This window comes from Cnephaeus nilssonii (genome assembly GCF_951640355.1).
Source record: "Cnephaeus nilssonii genome assembly, chromosome: 12".
Taxonomy (NCBI): domain Eukaryota; kingdom Metazoa; phylum Chordata; class Mammalia; order Chiroptera; family Vespertilionidae; genus Cnephaeus; species Cnephaeus nilssonii.
The window spans coordinates 37929503-37949896 of NC_137083.1; the positions used below are offsets into that span (position 1 = coordinate 37929503).

The following is a 20394-nucleotide window of genomic DNA, read 5'->3' on the forward strand; positions in this document are numbered from 1 at the left end:
CAGCTGCCTGGTGGGGAAAATGAATGCAGTAACCTGGACTGCGCAATTGGAGCTAAGGGCACAGTAGCCCCAGGGTCCTAAGTTCAGAGAGAAGCCTGGGGTCCCAGCTGGGCCACAGGCTGCCGTATGCTCAGGCTTGTGTTGGCTACAGCTCTGCTTGCCTGTAGGACAGCTCTTTGATCTCGATACCTCGTGGGCTCTGGTCCCTTCTCAGGTGGACTGTCCAGGTAGGGGACTCACCAGGATCCATTACTATTCATCCTTCTATCTATCTCATATGTTTGTTGTGAAATTTGAATGACAGAATGTGTGCACAACATTTCGCATAAATAGTAAGTGTCTAGCAAATGTTAGCTGTTTTTACTATTACAATTATGATTTACAAATACCTACTATATGCGAAAAACTGTATTAGATTTTTTTTAACTTTTAGAAGACTTTGGGTAATTTTAATTTTCATAACAGATGTCTGAAGTAGATATTATATCACTTAGGCTCAGAGAAATCGAGTAATTTGCCCAAAGCCACACAGCGGTTCAATAGTCAAGCTAGGATTTAAATCTGCACTGCCGGAACCCTAGATTTCAGTTGTCTTTCTCATCTCTAGTGTTCATGAATGCTGGTGTTACAGTTAGGCTCAAACCCTCCCGCGGTTCTCCCACACCTGCAGAATGGGCTCCACAGTCCTCCACAGTCCTCCGCATGTCCTACCAACGAAGAAACCGTCCTCCCTTCATGTCCTGTCGCTCTACTCCTCACATTCTGCTTCAACCGCAGCCACGTATTTGGAGTCCCCTCAAATACTCTGCACAGAGTACAGAACTTGAACAAATGAATATGTGAATATATGAATGCAAGGAAGTTAGATTGGGGTGTATAAAAGTGAAAGATTTAGGGTTTTTTGTCTTTTCAAGGCAGGCAAGAGCTGGACATGATTCAAGGCAGAAGAGAGACAGAGAAGCAACCACTTGAAAGAAAGGCTAATTATTGAAGAAATAGATAATAATGCTACTGGTAATAAAATTACAATGTCTCATTTTAGCTTAAAGACCATTTTTTTTAATATATTTTATTGATTTTTTACAGAGAGGAAGAGAGAGGGCTAGAGAGTTAGAAACATCGATGAGAGAGAAACATCGATCAGCTGCCTCCTGCACACCCCCCACTGGGGATGTGCCCGCAACCAAGGTACATGCCCTTGACCGGAATCGAACCCGGGACCCTTGAGTCCACAGGCCGACGCTCTATCCACTGAGCCAAACCGGTTTTGGCTAAAGACCATTTTTTAGGGAGGCCTCTCTGAATCCCTAAAAGAGGTTAACTCCTCATTAAACGCTTCTGTAGCACCCTTTCCTTTCTCTCACAGTCCTGATGACACATCACATTGGAAATCACTCATTCTATATTTACCACATCGAACGAGCTCCACAAACCGTCTTGTTTATGCTGGATTCCCAGCAGTTAACACAGTGTCTGGCACAGCGTAAATGTTTAGTAAATATTAAATATTAATTAACCACAAGATTAATAGCATTTCTCTGTCCTAAGAGTGACTATGTTTCTGCTTGCTGATACCAATAAGATAAAAAGAAATTTCATTTCTTGATAACGAATTAAGAAACATGACACTCTGGTTTGAAGCAACACACATTGAATGAGTTTTAGTTCAAAGAAATTTCATTTCTTGATAACGAATTAAAAAACATGACACACTGGTTTGAAGCAACACACATTGAATGAGTTTTAGTTCAAGTGTTATTTCTTCGTTAAGATCAGTGAATTGCCTGACCACCATGGCTCAATGGTTGAGCATTGGTCTATGAACCAGGAGGTCACAGTTCGATTCTTGGTCAGGGCACATGCCTGGGTTACGGGCTCCATTCCCAGTAGGGGGCGTGCAGGCGGCAGCCAATTGATGGTTCTTATCATTGATGTTTCTATCTTTCCCTCCCTTCCTTTCTGAAATCAATAAAAAAATATTTTTTAATCAGTGAATTGACGAGCCTGTTAGATAAGGAGGAGTCACTCTTTTTACTCTCCTGCTTAAAAATGCCCCATTGTCTTTAGCGTGAAGTTCCCACTCCTTAATTAGCAGCCAGGATTCTCTCCAACCTGCTTCCCCAGCCTTCTCTTCCATCACCACCCCAGGCAATCCTCGCCATCCCACAACCCACTAAGCACTTGCTGACCCCACTTTCTGGAATAATCTTCCCTACTTTCTGCATCTAATGAACTCTTATTTTCCCTTCAAACTCAAACTAAAACCTTCCCTAAGTCCCCAATACAGAACAATCTACACCCCACAGCACTCTGTACTTGCCACTAAAAGTCTAGAAATCTGAAATCATCCTATATAATAAAAGGCTAATATGCAAATAGACCAGACAGAGGAACAACAGGTCACTATGACAGGCACTGATCACCAGGGGGCAGACACTCAATGCAGGAGCTGCCCCTGGTGGTCAGTGTGCTCCCACAGGGGGAGTGCCGCTCAGCCAGAAGCCAGCTCATGGCTGGTGAGCGCAGCAGCGGTGGCAGGAGCCTCCTGCCTCTGTGGTAGCGCTAAGGATGTCCGACTGACAGCTCTCGAGGGCTCCCGGACTGCGAGAAGGTGTAGGCTGGGCTGAGGGAACCCCCCAAGTGCACAAATTTTGTGCACCAGGCCTCTAGTACACTAATAAGTTCCTTGTAGGTACTAGTTGTTTCTTCATCTTTACATCTCTAGTGCCTAGCAAAGGTCAGTACATTTTCTTATCAGTAAATATAAAAGAAAACCTTGGATCTTCCTTGACTATTCTCTTTCCCTCGCACTCTATATGCATCCATCAACAGGTCCAATCTAGTCTGTCAGAAAAATATCCTGAATCCAGCCCCTCTCACCACCTCCACCATGACGTCCCCAGTCCAAGCCGCCATGATGTCTTGCCTGGGTGATCACAATAGCCTCCTGGCTGGTTTTCTTGATTCCAACTGTAGTCCATCCTGTGCAAGGCAGCATGTCGGCCCTTTAAAATAGCATCCAGCCCGGCCAGGTAGCTCAGTTGGTTGGAGCGTCATCTCATCCACCAAAAAGGTTGAAGGTTCTATTCCCATTCAGGGTACATACTGAGGTTTCAGGTTCATTCCCCAGTCAGGGTGCCTGCAGGAGGCAACTGGTCAATGTTTCTCTCTGTCTCTTTCTTCCTCTCTCTCTAAAAATCAATAAACATATCCAGGAGGTGACAGCCACCCTGGAGGGGAAGAGGAAGGAGAAGGCCAAGATTGATTCCAGGAAGAAAGAACAGCTCTTGAGGCTATAGAAACAGGCCAAAAAGAACATGGAGAAAAGTGACCAATACACAGTCAAGGCCAGGACTGAGCACAGTAAAGACTGGGTATTCCTCATGCTTGGTGTGGCCTGCCCTCCCTCCATCACCACCTGGGATGTGGGGACCCAAGCGCAGCCATCCACGTGCTGCAGGCAGCCTGGGGCTGAGAAGACTGGGACACAGATAGGGCCTTAGTCATTGCTCCAGTTTAAGAAAGGCCTTTCTTTCTTTTTTTCTTTATTTTTGATTGCTCAACCTCACTTTTATAGGCATTGACTTGCATATATAAAATAATAAATTGCATTTAAAATAAAATTATTCTCACACATTCATGTGTGACCCAATATGTTAACTCACTTATTAAGGCAAGGAAAATTCCCATTTCATTGTCATTGTTAAACCATGTGAGTTTTGAGACTTCTGTAAGATGTCACACAACCACTAGATCCCTGGCATGTGTAGTACGATGTGGTCCAGTTTTGGTGAAAGAAGATATGATAGCAGTGAACACATCTCCTTGCTTTCGTATCGCTAGCAGCCAAAGGTGTGGGGAAAAGTCTTTCTTTAAAAGGTTACTTTAAATCTCTCTAAGAGCTATGCAGCCATAATTTATCCATGTCTTACTTGTTCATGGAGAGTTTCAGAAAAATCAATAATAGGAACAACCAGTTACTTCAGCTTCAGTATTTGCAAAAGTGAGCTAGAAAACTGTAATTGGCGAGGACTCTGCTTCCCACCTGGTCATATACTGTACTCTGCAGCTGTTGGAATGTGGGGAGTGCTGTGGGCAGTCTGAGTCTGGTGGGAGACACAATATTTGTAGATGCACACAGGCTGGGAAAACCTGCAACCAGGGCTTACAGCCATTGCCTTCGCTGCTCCCTGAATTTTGTTATCAGAAGTAAATTATATTTCAAGGAGGGGGGTGGAATGTATAGAGCATCTGGCTACTGGGTTCCAGTATGGAGAGAGAAATTAATAAGAGGACAGTGTTTTGAAAAGTAAAATTGGATACAGAAAAAAATATTGTCTAAGGATAACCTTGATGAAAGATGATAACAACAAAATTGGATGGCTCCAGGCACAAGAGCTTCCACTAATTTATTTGCTTTTAAACAGCCAGGTTGTCAAAAGGGGACTTTGTTCCCTGGGAACATATTGATGGGAATATAGTTGCGCATCACTGTGGGGCCTCAGTCTGGAAGTGAATTAATCTTACGCCTGCATCTTGCCCATGGATGGCTTCCAGAGGCTGATGAAGGGATCATGAAGATCTTGTTTGTGTACCACAGAGGAACAGATTTAGCAGGAGTCCAAGAGCCTCCTGAGTGGCTGATTCCCACTTCTTCCATCTTTGGCAAGAGGTGGCTATTAGCAGTTTCATCCTTTCTCCCATGAAATAGGAACCTTATGATTGATTATTTCTGCTCTCTGCCATTGAAGACAGGGCTGTATTTCGGAGATGAAGAACACCATTCTAGAAAAGCTTTGAGATTAAAGATGCCTTCTAAAGATTAAAGTAAAACTTCTTTAATTCAGAGTCTGCTAACTCTTGTCAACTCCGAATTCATGATCAGTTTCATTGGGCTGAGAACCTTCTTAGTCCAATGGTGAGGAGAAAGGGAGGTTACTAAGCAAATTAGTGGTGGAAATATTATTTGCAAAAGGTGTAACCAATTTAAAAATTGCACCAGGCTTAAAAACAGTTTCAGCACTATTAATTTTTTCACATTTTGAAAAATTGAGGTATCTATACTAATAAAAGTGTAATGTGCAAATTGGTCAGGATGCCCTCACAGTAACGACCAAACAGCAGGCTACGTGGAGTAACAAAGCCAGCAGGGGTTTAGTGAGGGACAGCCAAACAACTGAACAGCAGGCTGTGTGGAGTGACCACACTGGCAGGGGGGGCAGTGAGGGGCGACCAGGCCAGCAGGGGGGACAGTTGGGGGAGACTAGGCCAGCAGGAGGGCCATGAGAGGTGACCAGGCCAGCAGGGGGGGCAGTTGGGGCGACCAAGCCAGCTAGGGGCAATCAGGCAGGCAGACAAGCAGTTAGGAGACAGCGGTCCCAGATTGTGAGAAGGATGTCCGACTGCCGGTTTAGGCCCGATCCCGACCCCCGCTCCCATGCATGAGTTTCATGCACTGGGCCTTTAGTATATACAGTAAAATTCACCCTTTTAAATGTACAATTCAACCAGTTTTGAAAAACCCATACAGTTATATAATCACTACCATAATGAAGATACAGAAAAGTCCCATAATCCCCCAAATTCTCTCACTCTCCATAGTGGTCAAGCCTCCTCCCACTCCAACCCCTGGAGACCACTAATCAGTTTTCTGCCCATTAGTTTTGGCTATTTGAAGATGTCATATAAAGAGAAGCATACAGCATGTAACCTTTTGAATGTGACTTCCTTCACTTAGCATAGTGCATCTGTGATTTTCTCATGTTGTTGGCTGTATAAGTAGTTTGTTTCATTTCCTAGCAGAGTACCATTCCATTGTACCACAGTGTGCTTGTCCATTCACCAGTTGGACATTTGAGTTGTTTTCAGTTTTTTGGTGTATAAGAATAAAGCCACTACAAAAATTCACATTCAAGTTTTTGTGTGAACATAATTTTTAATTTCACTTGTGTAGATACCTCAGAGTGAGATTGCTGAGTTGTATGATAACTAAACTAGAGGCCCAGTGCATGAAATTCGTGCACTGGGGTGTCCCTCAACCCAGCCTTCACCCTCTCCAATCTGGGACCCCTCAGGGGATGTCCGACTGCAGGTTTAGGCCCAATCCCACAGGGGTTGAGCCTAAACGAGCAGTCAGACATCCCTCTCACAATCCAGGACTGCTTGCTCCCAACCGTTCGCCTGCATGCCAGCCTGATCACCCCCCAACTGCCCTCCCCTGCCAGCCTGGTCACCCCTAACTGCCCTCCCCTGCTGGCCCGGTCACCCCCAACTACCCTCCCTTGCAGGCCTGGTCGCCCCAACTGCCCTTCCCTGCTGGTCATCTTATGGTGGCCATCTTTGACTACATGGGGGTGGCCATCTTGTGTGAAGGAGTGAGGGTCAATTTGCATATTACCTCTTTATATATAGGATGTTTAACCTTTTAAGAAACTGCCAAGCTCTTTTTCTAAAGTGGCTGTTCCACTTTTCATTCCCAATGAAAACATGTGAGAGTTCCAGTAGCTCCATGTCCTTGCCATTTTTTCAAGTTTTGTTGTGTGTTTCTTTGTGTTGTTTTTTTTAATTATTATTTTAGCCATATTCATAGATGTATAGTAGTGGTACCTCATAGTTTTGATTTTCATTTTGCTATTAACCAGTTTTAAAGGCACTGTATGAAGAAGTGGTGTCTCTAAAAGCCCTCATTCAAATGCAAACATACCCTCCAGGGGTTGGGAAGAGGAAAAAGCCTGGGAAGATTTAATAGATTTTTTTTTTCTCAGTACCACCAGTCGGGAATTGGACTCCAGAGAAGGGGGATGGAGCACAGGGAAGTTTCACTGCAGGAAGGAGTGAAAAGGTTAATGATGTTGAGCATCTTTCTATTTCATATGTCATCTTTGGTGAAGTGATAATCCGAATCTTCGGCTCATTTTAAAAATTAAGTTCAAACTATTAACGTAATGGCTGATGTGTATATAAGTATTTCATATATATTATTTTATTTGATCATCACAACTCTGGGAGGGAAGCAGGGCAGATATTATTCCCAATGCTCAATATCCCTGGAAAATGGTTAAATGACTTGCCCAAGCTCCCCACAAGAGGCAGTACCAGAGAGAGGCCAAGGCTTGCTGTTGACGCTCTTGCCTCCACCAGGCACTGACTTATTCTTCCTGAAGACAAACAGGGCCACTCTCTACTCAGCAGGATGGTGAACTGTCCACCAAGGCTCCAGGTGACTAAGCCAGCACAGGCAAAGCTATGGAAAGGTGAAGTGTGTCCTTCTGTCTATCCGACACACGTTTTCAGCTCCTTCCTGCAGTGAAACTTCCCTGTGCTCCATCCCCCTTCTCTGGAGTCCAATTCCCGACTGGTGGTACTGAGAAAAAAAAAATCTATTAAATCTTCCCAGACTTTTTCCTCTTCCCAACCCCTGGGGGGTATGTTTGCATTTGAATGAGGGCTTTTAGAGACACCACTTCTTCATGCAGTGCCTTTAAAACTGTTTTATTACCGTCTGGGCTCCTGAGAAATGGCCTAAAGAGCCACTGGGAGTGAGGCTTTAGGACACTCCCCCCCCCCCCCCCCCCCCCCGCCACACACACACACACACACACCTAACCAAAACAGTTCCGCTTTTATGTTTTACATTTCGAGCTTTCATTTAAGAATTTATTTGAAAGGAAGAATGTGTTGCTTTCCAAAACATGCTTGACATAATTGAACCAGCACGTCTCATATATCCTGTAATTCAGATATTTTACTCATTGAAGCTGATCCCTTGGCATTCCCACATCCCCAGATCAATCTGGATCCTGAAGATTTTACTGATGACCCTCCTCTGGTGGGTCATCCCAACTCCAGCCTTTGTGGCCAACAGGAAGGGCTTGACGGTTTTCGTGTTGACTCCAGTGCGCTGCCTAAATACTGACTTTTCCTGTGTGTGTTCTGACGTGGGACAGGTTAGAAAGCACAGAATAGAATAGTGGTTTGGGATTGGGACGAGTGGTCCTGGCAAATTGTTTAATTTATCTAAGCCTCCATTTCCTCATCTGTGAAATGGGGATAACAGCACCCTAATTCTTAGAACTGTCTGTCCTGAGGATTAAAAGATAATGTAGCCCTAGCTGGTTTGGCTCAGTGGATAGAGCATCAGCCTGTGGACTGAAAGGTCCAAGGTTCGATCCGGTCAAAGGCACATGCCTGGGTTGTGGGCTTGACCCCCCAGTAGGGGGCGTGCAAGAGGCAGCCGATCAATGGTTCTTTCTCATCATTGATGTTTCTATCTCTCTTTCTCTCTCCCTTCCTCTCTGAAATCAATAAAATATATATAAAAAAAGTTAAATTTTAAAAAAAAGATAATGTATATGATGCACATGGCACAGTTCCTGATATATGTGAACCACTCAGTCATGGGTAGCTCCATTAACAGCCAGCTAGCCCAGAGATTCGCCCTTTCAGCCATGGAGATAGTGAACATCTGCCACAGGGTCACTGCTTATGCTTTCACAATGAGGATGAGTATAACTGTGAGCATCACTAAGCAAATATGGTCACAATTTTTGAAGTTATTAATGTTTATAACACCTAATTCACATCTCTCTAGTAATAGAAGTGAAGCAAATGCATGCTTGAAGGCCATCAATAATGCCTCCAGGCTGGAAACAAAGCTTCAGAAAGAGCAGAAGCAACGTAAAATAATTTGTTCTGAAATTTTTAAATGCACATTTTTCTTATTTGTGTTTTGTTACAAAAAGGATTCACCTTAGTGATGGCTGAATAGATCCAAATGAGCCATTATGGTTTGAACACATCCTTAAAAGATTTTTTGGAGCACCAAATGACTTCATATTACTGTCCTTTGATCTACTATAATTATTTTTATATTTTCTCAAAATACTCTAAATTAGAAGAAAATATATTTCAATGCAACCACATTAATATTCTCTAACCCAGCAATCTGTAGGTTGCAACAGGAAAGTTTTAAAAAAAGAAGAAGTGACATTTGCCCTAGCTGATTCTGCTCCATGGATAAAGCGTCGGTCTGAGGACTGAAGGGTCCGGACAAGGGGACATGCCCAGGTTGCGAGCTCAATCCCCAGTAGGGGGCATGCAGGAAGCAGCCGATCAGTGATTCTCATCATAGATGTTTCTATCTCCCCCCGACACACACACTTCCTCTCTGAAATCAATCAAAATATATTTTAAAACAAAAAAAGAAGTAACACTTACCAAAACTGTGAATCTCTTTGCAGGATAATTTGAGCAGTAAAAGCATTTATCTCTCAAACCGACTCATTGTTTCCAATATCTAGTATGAGTATTTTCAATTCAATCTAGGTTCAAGGTGTAATACTTGGAAGGATATACTTAAAGTTCATAGTATTATCCCTACCCTTAACAAATCTAATTTTTTATTCTCTGAGTCCAGCTCATACTTCCATCATTTTCACAAATCAACACTCTAACTATGGCAACTATATTTCTGTGTCCAAGATTCAAACACAAACAGCATTTCAGAGTTTCCATTTAGAATAACAATAGATCAGCCTCTGACCATCACTTTAGATGGAGGTTGGGTTTTGTTTGTTTGTTTGTTTGTTTTGGTTAATCCTCACCCGAGGATATTTTCCCATTGATTTTTAGGGAGAGTGTAGGAGAGAGGGGAAGACAGAGAGAAACACCGATGTGAGAGAAACACATGGATTGGTTGCCTCCTGCACAAGCCCCAACCAGGGCCTGGGCCGGGGAGGAGCCTGCAACCAAGTACATGCCCTTGACCAGAATAGAACCCAGGACCCTTGGTTCTGCTATCCACTGAGCCAAACCGCCCAGGGCAAGACAGAGGTTTAGTCATAGCCCAGAAGAAGAGATGGGTCCCACTTCTCCCTCGAAACAGTGGATCGCAAAGGAGTCCAGTGACAGTACTTCAGAAAGTCATTCAGCAACTCTGCTCCATTACCTACCAGCTATGCAGCCTTAAACAAGTGGCTTAACCTCATCTGTAAAATGTGCACGTTTTCCTTGTGAGTAAATACATTTCAAAAGCTTAGAAGAGTGCCTGGTTCCTAGTAATCACCTCAATCAAGGTTAGCTGTTGCCATTATTAGTACAACCAATGGTGGTAATATTAGAGTATTCCTTTCAACACTCTAATCCAAAAGCAGCCATGGCGCTCTGGGTACTAGCACTGGGTGGAGAGAAAGAAAGCAGTGTGGGACCCCTTATTCAGGGACTGGGGGGGTCGCTAGGCCCAAACTGGAAGCCCTAAGGCTCTCAGGTGACAGGACCCCTTTCCCCTGAGACAATCCCTGGCTCCCTTCCGAGGGGTCTTCCTTACCCTTCAGCATCGGATAAAATTAACTGATTCTTCCTTGATTTATGTTTTCCTTTTCTGCACACGTTTTTGCTGGATATAAGAGCCACCTGGGGAAACCAATAATGCAGGTCTGCCATAAGCAGTTTATTCCTAGCGGGTCACCTCTCTGGTCACTGTCACTTGGATTATATTCCACAAAATAAACAAGATGTTAAAACATAATAGATGAGCTATTTTTGTTTTTTTATCTAAGGCATATATGAAGTGAAAGAGTTTTATTTTTCAATACTCTGGGTTCCCATAATTTAAGAAATAGTCTTTTAAAGATAACGATGTGTGTGTATGTGTGTGTGTGTAATTTGTGTACATATATACTAATATATAATTATATATTATTCAGTCTATGTTCTCAGAAATACCCACACTGTTTGGGGCAGATTATTCTTTAAACAAAGATCTTTTCTCTGAAGTATTCCCTCGAGTAGGCATTTGGATTCAAGTCTTCCATTTCTATTTGTGGAAGGATTTACGTGTTCATCAAGTATTCATTGAGCACTTATTCTTGTGTCACACAGTCTGCTAGGGATTAGGTCCACTGTGATAAACAGGACCAGTGTGGCCACTGCTGTCACGAAGCTTACAATCTAGTAACCGAGGCTGATATTAATCTGGTAAGCAGGCAAATACATAATTACAAATGATAAATACTGTAAAGAAACAAGGTAAAGATGCTCTTGAGGAAAGAGGAGAGTAGAATGCTTGCTGTGGTTGGGGTTCCCTGGGGTGCTATTTAAGAGTCTTAAAGAATGAAAAGGAATGTGTCATGTGACTAGTTGGGGGAGAATGGTCCGGTCTGGACAGAGGAGTCAGCAATGGAGTCCCAGAAATGAGAATGAGATTGGTGCATTTGAGGTTGTGAACCAAGGCCAGGGTGTGTGGAGACTAGGGAATGAAGGGAGATGAAGTTGGCAAGGCTGGCAAGAGCCAGAGCACACAGACTTTAAAAAAAAATGATTTGTTGACTTGAGAGAGAGAGAAAGAAACATTATTTTATAGTTCCACTTATTTATGCATTTATTGGTTGATTCTTATATGTGCCCTGAATGGGGATTGAACCCCAACCTTGACATCTGGGGACAACATTCTAACCAACTGAGCTACCCACCCAGGGTCAGATCACACAGGCTTTTGTGGGTCATGCTTGTAACTTTGGATTTTAATCTAAGCAGTGGGAATCCACCAAAAGTTTCAAGCAAGGGAATGGTATGATCTAATTAATGTCTCAAAGAGGTGTTGTGGATGCTGTATGGAGAATTGTAAAGGTAGGCAAGAGTAGAAGTAAAGAGAAAAGTGGGTTATTGTAGCTGCCCATGTGAGAAACAATAGCTTGACAGGCCCACTTGTTGGGTATGGTAACGAGGTTAGTTGTCCTGGGCTCTGACAACACTGCAATTTCTGTTTTTAAGACTATCTCCAAGGCGGCCCTGGCTGGGAAGCTCAGTTGGTTAGAGTGTTATCCTGATATGTCAAGGTTGCAGGTTTAAGTCCTGGGCAGGGCACATACAAGCATCAACCAATGAATGCATAAATAAGTGGAACAATAAAATGATGTTTCTCTCTCTTTCGCTCTCCCTTCCCCCCTCTCTCTAAAAACAAATAAGTAAAAATAAAATATAATTTGAAAAAAATCCTGGGGAAACAAAAGAATATCTCCAAGGGTTAATGAAAGATGTCCATCCACACTGTTGCCTTCTTTTAAGGGGTGCTGGGCAGCCCACACTGGTTCCAGTCTTACAGGGACTGCCCTGTATCTTGAACTAGGGTGGTGAACGTGAAGGTGAACAGAAGTTGTGACAGAGTCCATGTATATTTGAATATATGGCTAATATGACCTGCTGACGGATTGTATTTGTGAGGTGATGGAGGAAAAGGAATCAAGGGTGACTCCAAATGATGGTTATGCAATTCATCAAGAGGGGGAAATAAGGAAAGCATGAAAAATAAGTTCAGGAAGCAAATATTTCTATTTTGGACTTGTTAAATGAAGATGATAATGTATCTGAGTGGAGGAATCAAGTAGACAGAGGGACATAGCAGCCCAGAGCTGGTCGCATAGAGCTTAGCAGGAACATTTAGGACTATTGTTGTTGTATAAAAGCTATGTGAATAGACGGGAACACCTAGGAGAGACCACTAGGAAAGGAAATGATGTGAGACCAAGCCCTGAGGAATGCCAGCATCAGAGACCAGGGAAAAGAGGAGGAACTTACAAAGTAACGTGAGAAGGAACTGCCAGAGCAGTAGGACAAAGAGCAGCCGAGTGGAGTGTCATGGCAGCCAGAGTCCAGCTTGCTTCTGGGAGTGGTCAGCTGTGTGGCAAGTGGTAAGATAAAACACTGAGATGAATACAGAGCCATGTCCTCTGGATCTGACAACAGAAAGATCGTTGGTGACCTTGACTAGAACAGATTCACCCAGGTGTGTGTATGGGAGAAGGAAAACAGTTTGGAATAAAAGGCTTTCTCCTTTCTGATTTCAACTATTGGGCCTGGGGACTTTGTTTGGACAAAAGAGCTGCAGAAATCCCAACAGGCCCAAGTGGCTGATTTCGTCTTTCCAGGATGTGTCTGTTTTAATTCTAGTTAGAATATCTCAGACAGGGAGGATGTGTGGAACTTGCTGTCCTGTACAGTGACTTCATATATGAAAATGATCATACGCATTAGCCAGTGGTCAGGTTTGAGAAAAAAATAGAAAGGGAGGGAGGAAGATGGAAGGAGAGAAGGAGGGAGAAAGAAAGAAAAAAAGAGAGAGAGAGAAGGTTTGAAGAAATGAGAAGTAACTGTGATTAATTCTTCTGGTTATTGTGTGTCAAGATTTCATGAAAACTGGAGTTTGACATGTTAGCCAAGGCCTCTTTCTGACCACCACCGTTTGTTACCTTAATGCGGCAGGTGACAGGGCAGGTGAGGAAGGGGCTGCCTGCCGCCTGTCCCTGGTGCTTGGTAGGAGCTTTGCAGTCTCAGTCTGGTGCAGGTGCTGCATGTCTAGTTCTGAACTGGGGAATTCTTGTCCCCAAAAATGAAAACTATTTGCCATGACCTTCACGGCGGGGTTCAGGATCTGAAGGAGGGGCCAACACACAAATGAAAATACTATACAAGAAATATGAATTTAGAAGGCATTGGGGGCCAAGGGGCACCTCTTTCTTGAAGAGACACACCAACCTCTGGCCTGGTCCACCTTTTATTTACTTGAATACACATTTTCCCTTTAGCAATGCATACAGGCATATCAAAGGTAAAGTTTGGTAAACAGTAAAAGGATTATCAGGTTAGGGCCGTGGTCGGCAAACTTCGGCTCGCGAGCCACATGCAGCTCTTTGGCCCCTTGAGTGTGGCTCTTCCACAAAATACTACGGCCTGGGTGAGTCTATTTTGAAGAAGTGGCGTTAGAAGAAGTTTAACTTTAAAAAATTTGGCTCTCAAAAGAAATTTCAATTGTTGTACTGTTGATATTTGGCTCTGTTGACTAATAAGTTTGCCGACCAGTGGGTTAGGGAATTGCCTTGAGCCACCACTATCTCAACAATCGGTGCATAGCGTCAGCCCTGCTAACGACCAAGGTCCATCAGCCTTCCGTTCCTTGGTGCACTCTGGTGACAGTATCGGCAAGCAGTGGCTTCCCGCAACTATTAAGCCACATATATAAACATCGATCTTTTAAATCATTTTACTTGGTGATGTAGTTCATTTTAATTTCTGACTAATATTCTTAATCAGTAGTAGCTTAGCACATTTTAGCTTTAAGTTTCTCTCATTAAGCATTTAATCATCTGTAAACAAACACTTCAGAAATTTTTTATAAGAGGGATTCTTTTATATTTTTGTATTTTGAAATTTTTCACCTTCTCGTTTACCACCGTAAATAAGTTGTTCAGAAGCAAATGCTAAGTATTCTGTTCATTATTGGATCTAGACCCTGTTGGTCAGCAGTGGCCACTGGCTGGGCATGCCTATTTCACATGCTTTGATCCTATTTGCAAGGCTACACCTTGGGAAAATTTTCTCAGTAAGTTACAAGGATAAAGAAACCAGACATTTTACTCTTGGCTTAGCCATTTTGTAATCTTGGTCAAGTTACTTAACTTCTCTCTGCTTGAGTTCCTCCTTCAGGAAATGGGGTGAATAATCTCAACCTCCCTGTATCTCAGAAGTAATTTGAGGCCAGCTAATTGACTCCACTGTGTGTGATGTAATGGTGGGGAAAGAGCTATAAAAATTTGAAATATCATTCCCATGGTCCAAGTTAGAGATTAACATTGCACAGCTATCCTCTAGTTAGGCCTTTTGAACACCAGTTTTAACTCTTTCAGGCAATATCTTCCTATCATGGTGGAATTGCCACCAGGTATCATTTGTTAGTTTGATTTTAAAATTCTAACCCAGCCAGATGCATACTCCAATTTGCATTTGAGGATTTCAGAATATTCCTTGAGGTAACCAAGGATACCTGACGTAGAGCCCAAAGAATCACAGCCTATGAGAGTGGCTGACTTACTGCACTTTTTATTCAAAACCTCCCCTACACATACGCTAGTTAATGTGGTCCAGTCTATCTGTAGATAGCCACTGGGGCACAGAAGAAAAATCTGACTCAACTATTTAAAAACTTGTTCTAATTCCCCCATCGCAAAGTGCACGTCTCACCTCTGTGAGGTAGACATTTTATCCCCGCCTTCCAAAGGGAGAAACTGAGATTCTGAGAGATGGAGTAGTTGGTCTGAAACCACATCTGTGGTAGATGCCAGAGGCAGGAGTAGATTCCAGCTCTACTGATGCTTTTCTAGGATTTTTAACTCACTATGTGAACATAATAATTGCTATCAGTCTATGGAAAGAAGGAAAAGAACACTGTGCCCTAAATACTCCAATCAAATTTCACATCAAAGGAGAAACTTTTTTTGCAACTGATTTAATATTCTACAGGTGACCAGAATTAGTGGGACTATTCTGCCCTCTTCCTCTCCTTCTTTCTTTATAAATCAGCATCAAAGGTACCAGATAAGAATCCTCAACTTAAACCAAGTAGACCCTCGACATTCACAGACTGAGCATGCATAAGGGCCCCTGACAGCCTCTGACACATAATGTTACAGCAGCAGGAATCTGAATCACATGCACTGAGGCTGGTGTGTGGGACTGAATCTCATAGCTAGTGAAGATGCCTGGCCTGCCACTCAGCATTCAGATATCGATGTGGCTTCTTTGTCCCCCACTCATGACCATATACCAATTCTACGGAGAAAAATTACACTCCAGAATGACTCTCCCAAATTTGAGGATTTCCAATGGTCATAGGACATATGCCTTACAAATATTGAGGGTTCACTGTATTGGATTTCTCTGCTTTAATTTTGCTTTAGTGGCCAGAAACTCAAGGGTAATGTTACTGGCTCATAGTAGTGACTTAACTCATCTCAGATTCCTAATACATCTGTTCTCCTTGAACTTGGCTTCTGAACAGTGGTTGCATTTTTTTTTTTTTAAACAAGCCATTTCTAATTTTTTATCATTCTATTTTGTGTGTTTCATTGTTGCAAATTATCTCAAATCCTTTCTTAAAGTAGATCTTAAATCCCAAATAAATGCTGAAACTAGGCTTCCTAGAAAGAATCCATTATCTTAGTGCCAGGACTTGTATAATGTTACAACTATTGAAAAGAATTAAGGACGATGCTTTCCAAAAGGCAACAAATGAGTGTTTTTAGATGAATATATCCCAATTCTGAGACTATCTGATGGTCGCTAAGAATTATGCTTTGAGTGACACCTAATGGTCGAGAAAGTCACTCTCCTAACTTTTCCCAGAGAACTCAGACCAGCCGTCCTTCCAAGCTTGCTGCTTGGACCACCTTCAGAATCTTCTGGATGCTGTTAAAAATGCAGAGAAATGCCTGGGCCCCGTCCTCCCGGAAGCTCTGGGTCTGGCCACAGGGAATCTGTATTTTTCACAACTTCCCCAGGTTACTCAGGTGTATATACTCGGATATTAGAAGCACTGATTCAAGAACTGCCGAGTCAGACAGACACTCGGGGCTGTCAGACCTGCAGACACCCAGGCAGCTCGCAGTGGCCAGGGCGCAGGGGTGGGGTAGGCCCGGGCTCCGCAGTGACCCCCTCATCCACCCAGGAGGGCAGGGGCCGGGCGCAGGAGGGCGGCGGAACGCGGAACTTCGGGGTGCGGCCGGCTGCCCTCCGGGCGGTGCGGGTGCGGGTGCGGGTGGGGGTGGGGTGGCGTGGGACCTGGAAAGCAGCCGGCCCGGGCTGGCTGCCGCGGTCCCACGCGGCGAGGGCTCGCGGGGGCGTGGCGCGGCCCTAACGCCTGTGCTTCGTGTCCCGCAGACGAACCCGGCGCCTGGAGCGGTCCCGCTGCCGCCGCCCCAGGTCTGCAGGAAGTAGGCGCCTCCCTCGAGGACGTCCCCTCGCCATTCTCTCCATCACATCCAGCCCCACCCTCCGACCCTTCCCACCAGAGAAGCCCGGACCCGACTTGGGAAACCCAAAGGGAGCACGACGTCAGGAAACCAAAGGAGCTTTCGGCCGGCGGCCAGAAGAAGCAGCGCCTGGGGGAGCAGAGGGAGCGCTCGGCCAGCCCGCAGAGGGCCGCGCGGCCGCGGCTCGAGGAGGCGCCCGGCGGCCTGGGGCGGCCCGAGGCCGGCAGGGCCCCCTCGGAGGCCAGGGCGCCCGGGCCCGCGGCGGCGGCGGACGCGGCGCGAGCCGGCGGGAAGGAGGGGCCCCGAGCCGCGACGGGCCCCGAGCTCGGCCGCCGCGAAGGCCCGGGGGCTGCGCCTGGGCTCGCGGGCCCGGGAGGCGGCGGCGGCGGCGCGCGGGAGGCCGAGGGCCGGGCGGGCGCGCGCGCGGGGCCCCGGCCGGGCGCGCGGCCTCCGGGGGGCGCCCCGGCGCGCAAGGCGGCGGTGGCGCCGGGGCCCTGGAAGGTGCCGGGCTCCGACAAGCTGTCCGGGGTCCTCCAGCCCGGCGCCTCGGCCGCGGGCAGGTGAGCCGCGCGGCCCCGGCCCGCCGCCCCGCCCGGACGCCCGCCGGCCGTTCTTCGGGCCCGTCTCTGGGCGGTTTAATTTATTGTCACTGTCACCCGCATGGATCCACGCGGCACCGAGGCCGGGGGGCGTCGGCGCGCGGCCCCCGGTGCCCCCCGCAGACCTAACTGACCCTGAAGCCCCCGGCTCCGCGGGGGGGGCTTTGGCAGCTATGGAAGAACCAAAACAACGTGAAGAGCATCACGGAGAGACAATGCAGTGTAGCTTTAGTTTTAAAACAAAAAGAAAGAAAGAAAGAAAAAATATCCCCCCCACTGCATGAAGGATCTGGATGTCATCCAAACTTTCTATCAAGAGACTGGACAGATTAAGAGCAATCACAAACTGGAATATCGCCTTAAAAAAAAATCAAACTGCACGGAGCAAGCTGAAACTGAGACAAGATTATATCTTTTAATTGATCTAAAGAGTTGTAAATAAATTGTTCTTGACACATCTAGACAGGGGTTAAAAGGTTTCTTTGAAACATTCGGAACTGTCCGCTCATGCCGTTCCCATGGCTCACCCCGGGCATCCATCACTGGTGTTAGCGGCGACGCTCCCTGCGCAGCGCGGGAGAAGTTAGAAATGTAGTGAACTCATTGGTCTGATGCCATTTGTACTGCCATTCCTGCGATCAAATCACATTTCTGTACATTTTCAGTAGTAGAGGAAAAAAAAAAGGTTTTAAAAACTGTATCCTAGGGAACCGTTTGCCGTAAGTCAGAATTTTGCAGTTTAGCTCATAGATCTTAATTGGTTGCCATCTAAAATGCGCCTTTTAATAATGGAAGGACCACAATTTGTTCAACCGAGATTGGCAACGCTGCAGTTCCTGTGTGAAAAGGCTTTCCTATTGTCTCAGGCTAGCAGAGAGGGTAGCTTCTTTGACAGCAATGTTATATTTCACTTATAGTATTGTCTTTTTTTAAAACCCACTTTCCATGGCTTCATTTTCACTTTCATAGAGCAGAGACAAAGTACTTCTCCTATATTTCTCAGATTATGATGAATCCCTGGTATTTAAAAAAAATCACTATTATGACCAATTTATTTTCATTAAAGAACATAAATCTTTTTAGCATTCCTTTCTGCTTATCTTTCTTTCCTTATTCTTTCTCCTTGTATCTCCATTTGCTTTGCTTTTTGTTCTGGTGGTGTTTGCCGAATTTTATTTCTTCAGCAGACTCTAGATGTTTCTGTTTATCTTCATTGATCTATGGTTGATCCCCCAGTAAAATTTTAAGGCTTGCCTTTCTTCCCTGCTGTTTTAATATTTCTTTGGGGGGGGGGGCGGGGAAAGGTATCCATTTGTCGACAAAAGAACCTCCAAACCTATAGAAAATTTTTATAAGAATTTATTTGAGCCCAATTTTTGAGAAAATACTCAGAAGCAAAGTCTCAATGGATTAAGAGAATCCTGCGGAGAGTGGCAGTTTTCCAGTTCTTTTTATTCCTTTAGAATTAAAGGAGAAACAGGAATGTGTGGTCCAACCACGCTGTGTGGTTACTTTCGGTCACAGCGCCTGTCAGGTCTGCCACGTGTCAGGTTTATTACATAGCCCCCTTTCCATCCACACATGGGTACCTATTTGTAGCTACACATATTTAAAAGCTAAGTGTCTCTGAGGGCAGTTTGTCTTTAACGTGCCCTGAACGATGGAGGCCTCATCCTGCCCGTTTATTGCCCCTTACATGAGTTCCAATGCAAATAAGCCTCACCTCCCTGCCCTCGTAGTCAAATAAGGAAAGCGGGGAGATCAGTGGGCACACAAGGTCACACGTAATCGCCTCCCGGTGTTGACTCTTTCCCTCTCTGTAATTGCTGTATCCGAGCACTAGCCATTTAATTTTCATCAGGCTTGGGAGTCGTTCGGTTGTTTGACAAGAGGAAAATATGGTTGAAAGCCTCAAATAAAGAGTCTTGCAGCTTGTAAAAGCAATTTCCAAAAATGGAACCCATCCATCATAAACAAAAGCACAAACACATGTAGCAGTTTACAATACATTTGGTTTAATCTCAATTAGTCTTTCTCCCCTGGACTAGAAATCCAGCATAGTTTGCCATTAATTTATTGAATCTGGTTTCGGACAATGCTTCTGTAGTGTAGCTGCACGTCCCGGTACTGTCCTCTGACATTTATTTTCCACGTGTTACAAAAGGATTAAAAAAAAATTGAGATTACGCTTGCATACACTCTAATTTGCACAGTTCACAGCTACTACTTGTGCAGTAATTGCTTTATGCGGCTGTAATCCATAACCTGTGAAGACAGCACATCATCTAAATCCCATTCCAAATAATATTTCTGTGTAGTGATAGCTGTGAATTTACCCTGTACAGCTGTATCTCTATAAATATAATTCCATGTATTAATAGTCACAGAAAGACTGTAAGTGAGCAACTATTTTTATGAAACGCACCACTATGGATAAATTAACTTTTACAGAAATCTTGTTTACTGTATGATATTCTAAAACACTGTCAAATAAAATATATATCCAAAAATCTTTTCTTTTTCCAACTATATAGGCTGTGTGTTAATTTGAGTAAATACTTACTGGAATTTAACTTTTTTAAACCGCAGTTTTCATAGATTTTTTTGAAAAGTGTAAATTTAATCCCCCAAACAGGACTTCTCTGAAGCTTGAATCTAAATGGAGCAGAATTATAAGGGATGAAAAACTGTTGACTTTTTTCGCCCAAGTAAATGGAGAGTTTTCTTATAGATAATCTGGTGGGTATTTTCCTGTCAGCCAACTGCATCATTTATGGATTGGCAGTATGTTTCTGTTGCTTGCTACATTGATTGATACTGAGCCTTTTTTCAAAAAAGGATTTAAGCTATCAATCAACAATAAATTTCATCACATTTTTTCCTGAATTTTTTTTAATAAAAAAATCCCAAGGAGTTTATGCAGAAGCCTAAATTGAATGTAGTGAACCGCAGTGTAGAGGTCCAAAATGAATGGCCAAATGTACCTCTTGCCATGA

At 44.3% G+C, this 20394-nt stretch overlaps 1 protein-coding gene across 2 annotated transcripts in view; it reads left to right on the plus strand.

The window, feature by feature from the left end:
• Nucleotides 1-19793, plus strand: part of MAGI2 (membrane associated guanylate kinase, WW and PDZ domain containing 2) — a gene marked incomplete at both ends in the record, with an annotated part of 1165889 nt that extends 1146096 nt beyond the window's left edge. The window contains one exon of one of the 2 annotated variants that reach the window (XM_079785522.1): nucleotides 16708-19793. In XM_079785522.1, coding sequence (XP_079641648.1) covers nucleotides 16708-17363 — 656 coding nt within the window. The remainder of the gene's footprint in view (nucleotides 1-16707) is intronic. The other variant, XM_079785523.1, reaches the window with a different exon arrangement.
• Between the last annotated feature and the right edge of the window lie 601 nt (nucleotides 19794-20394).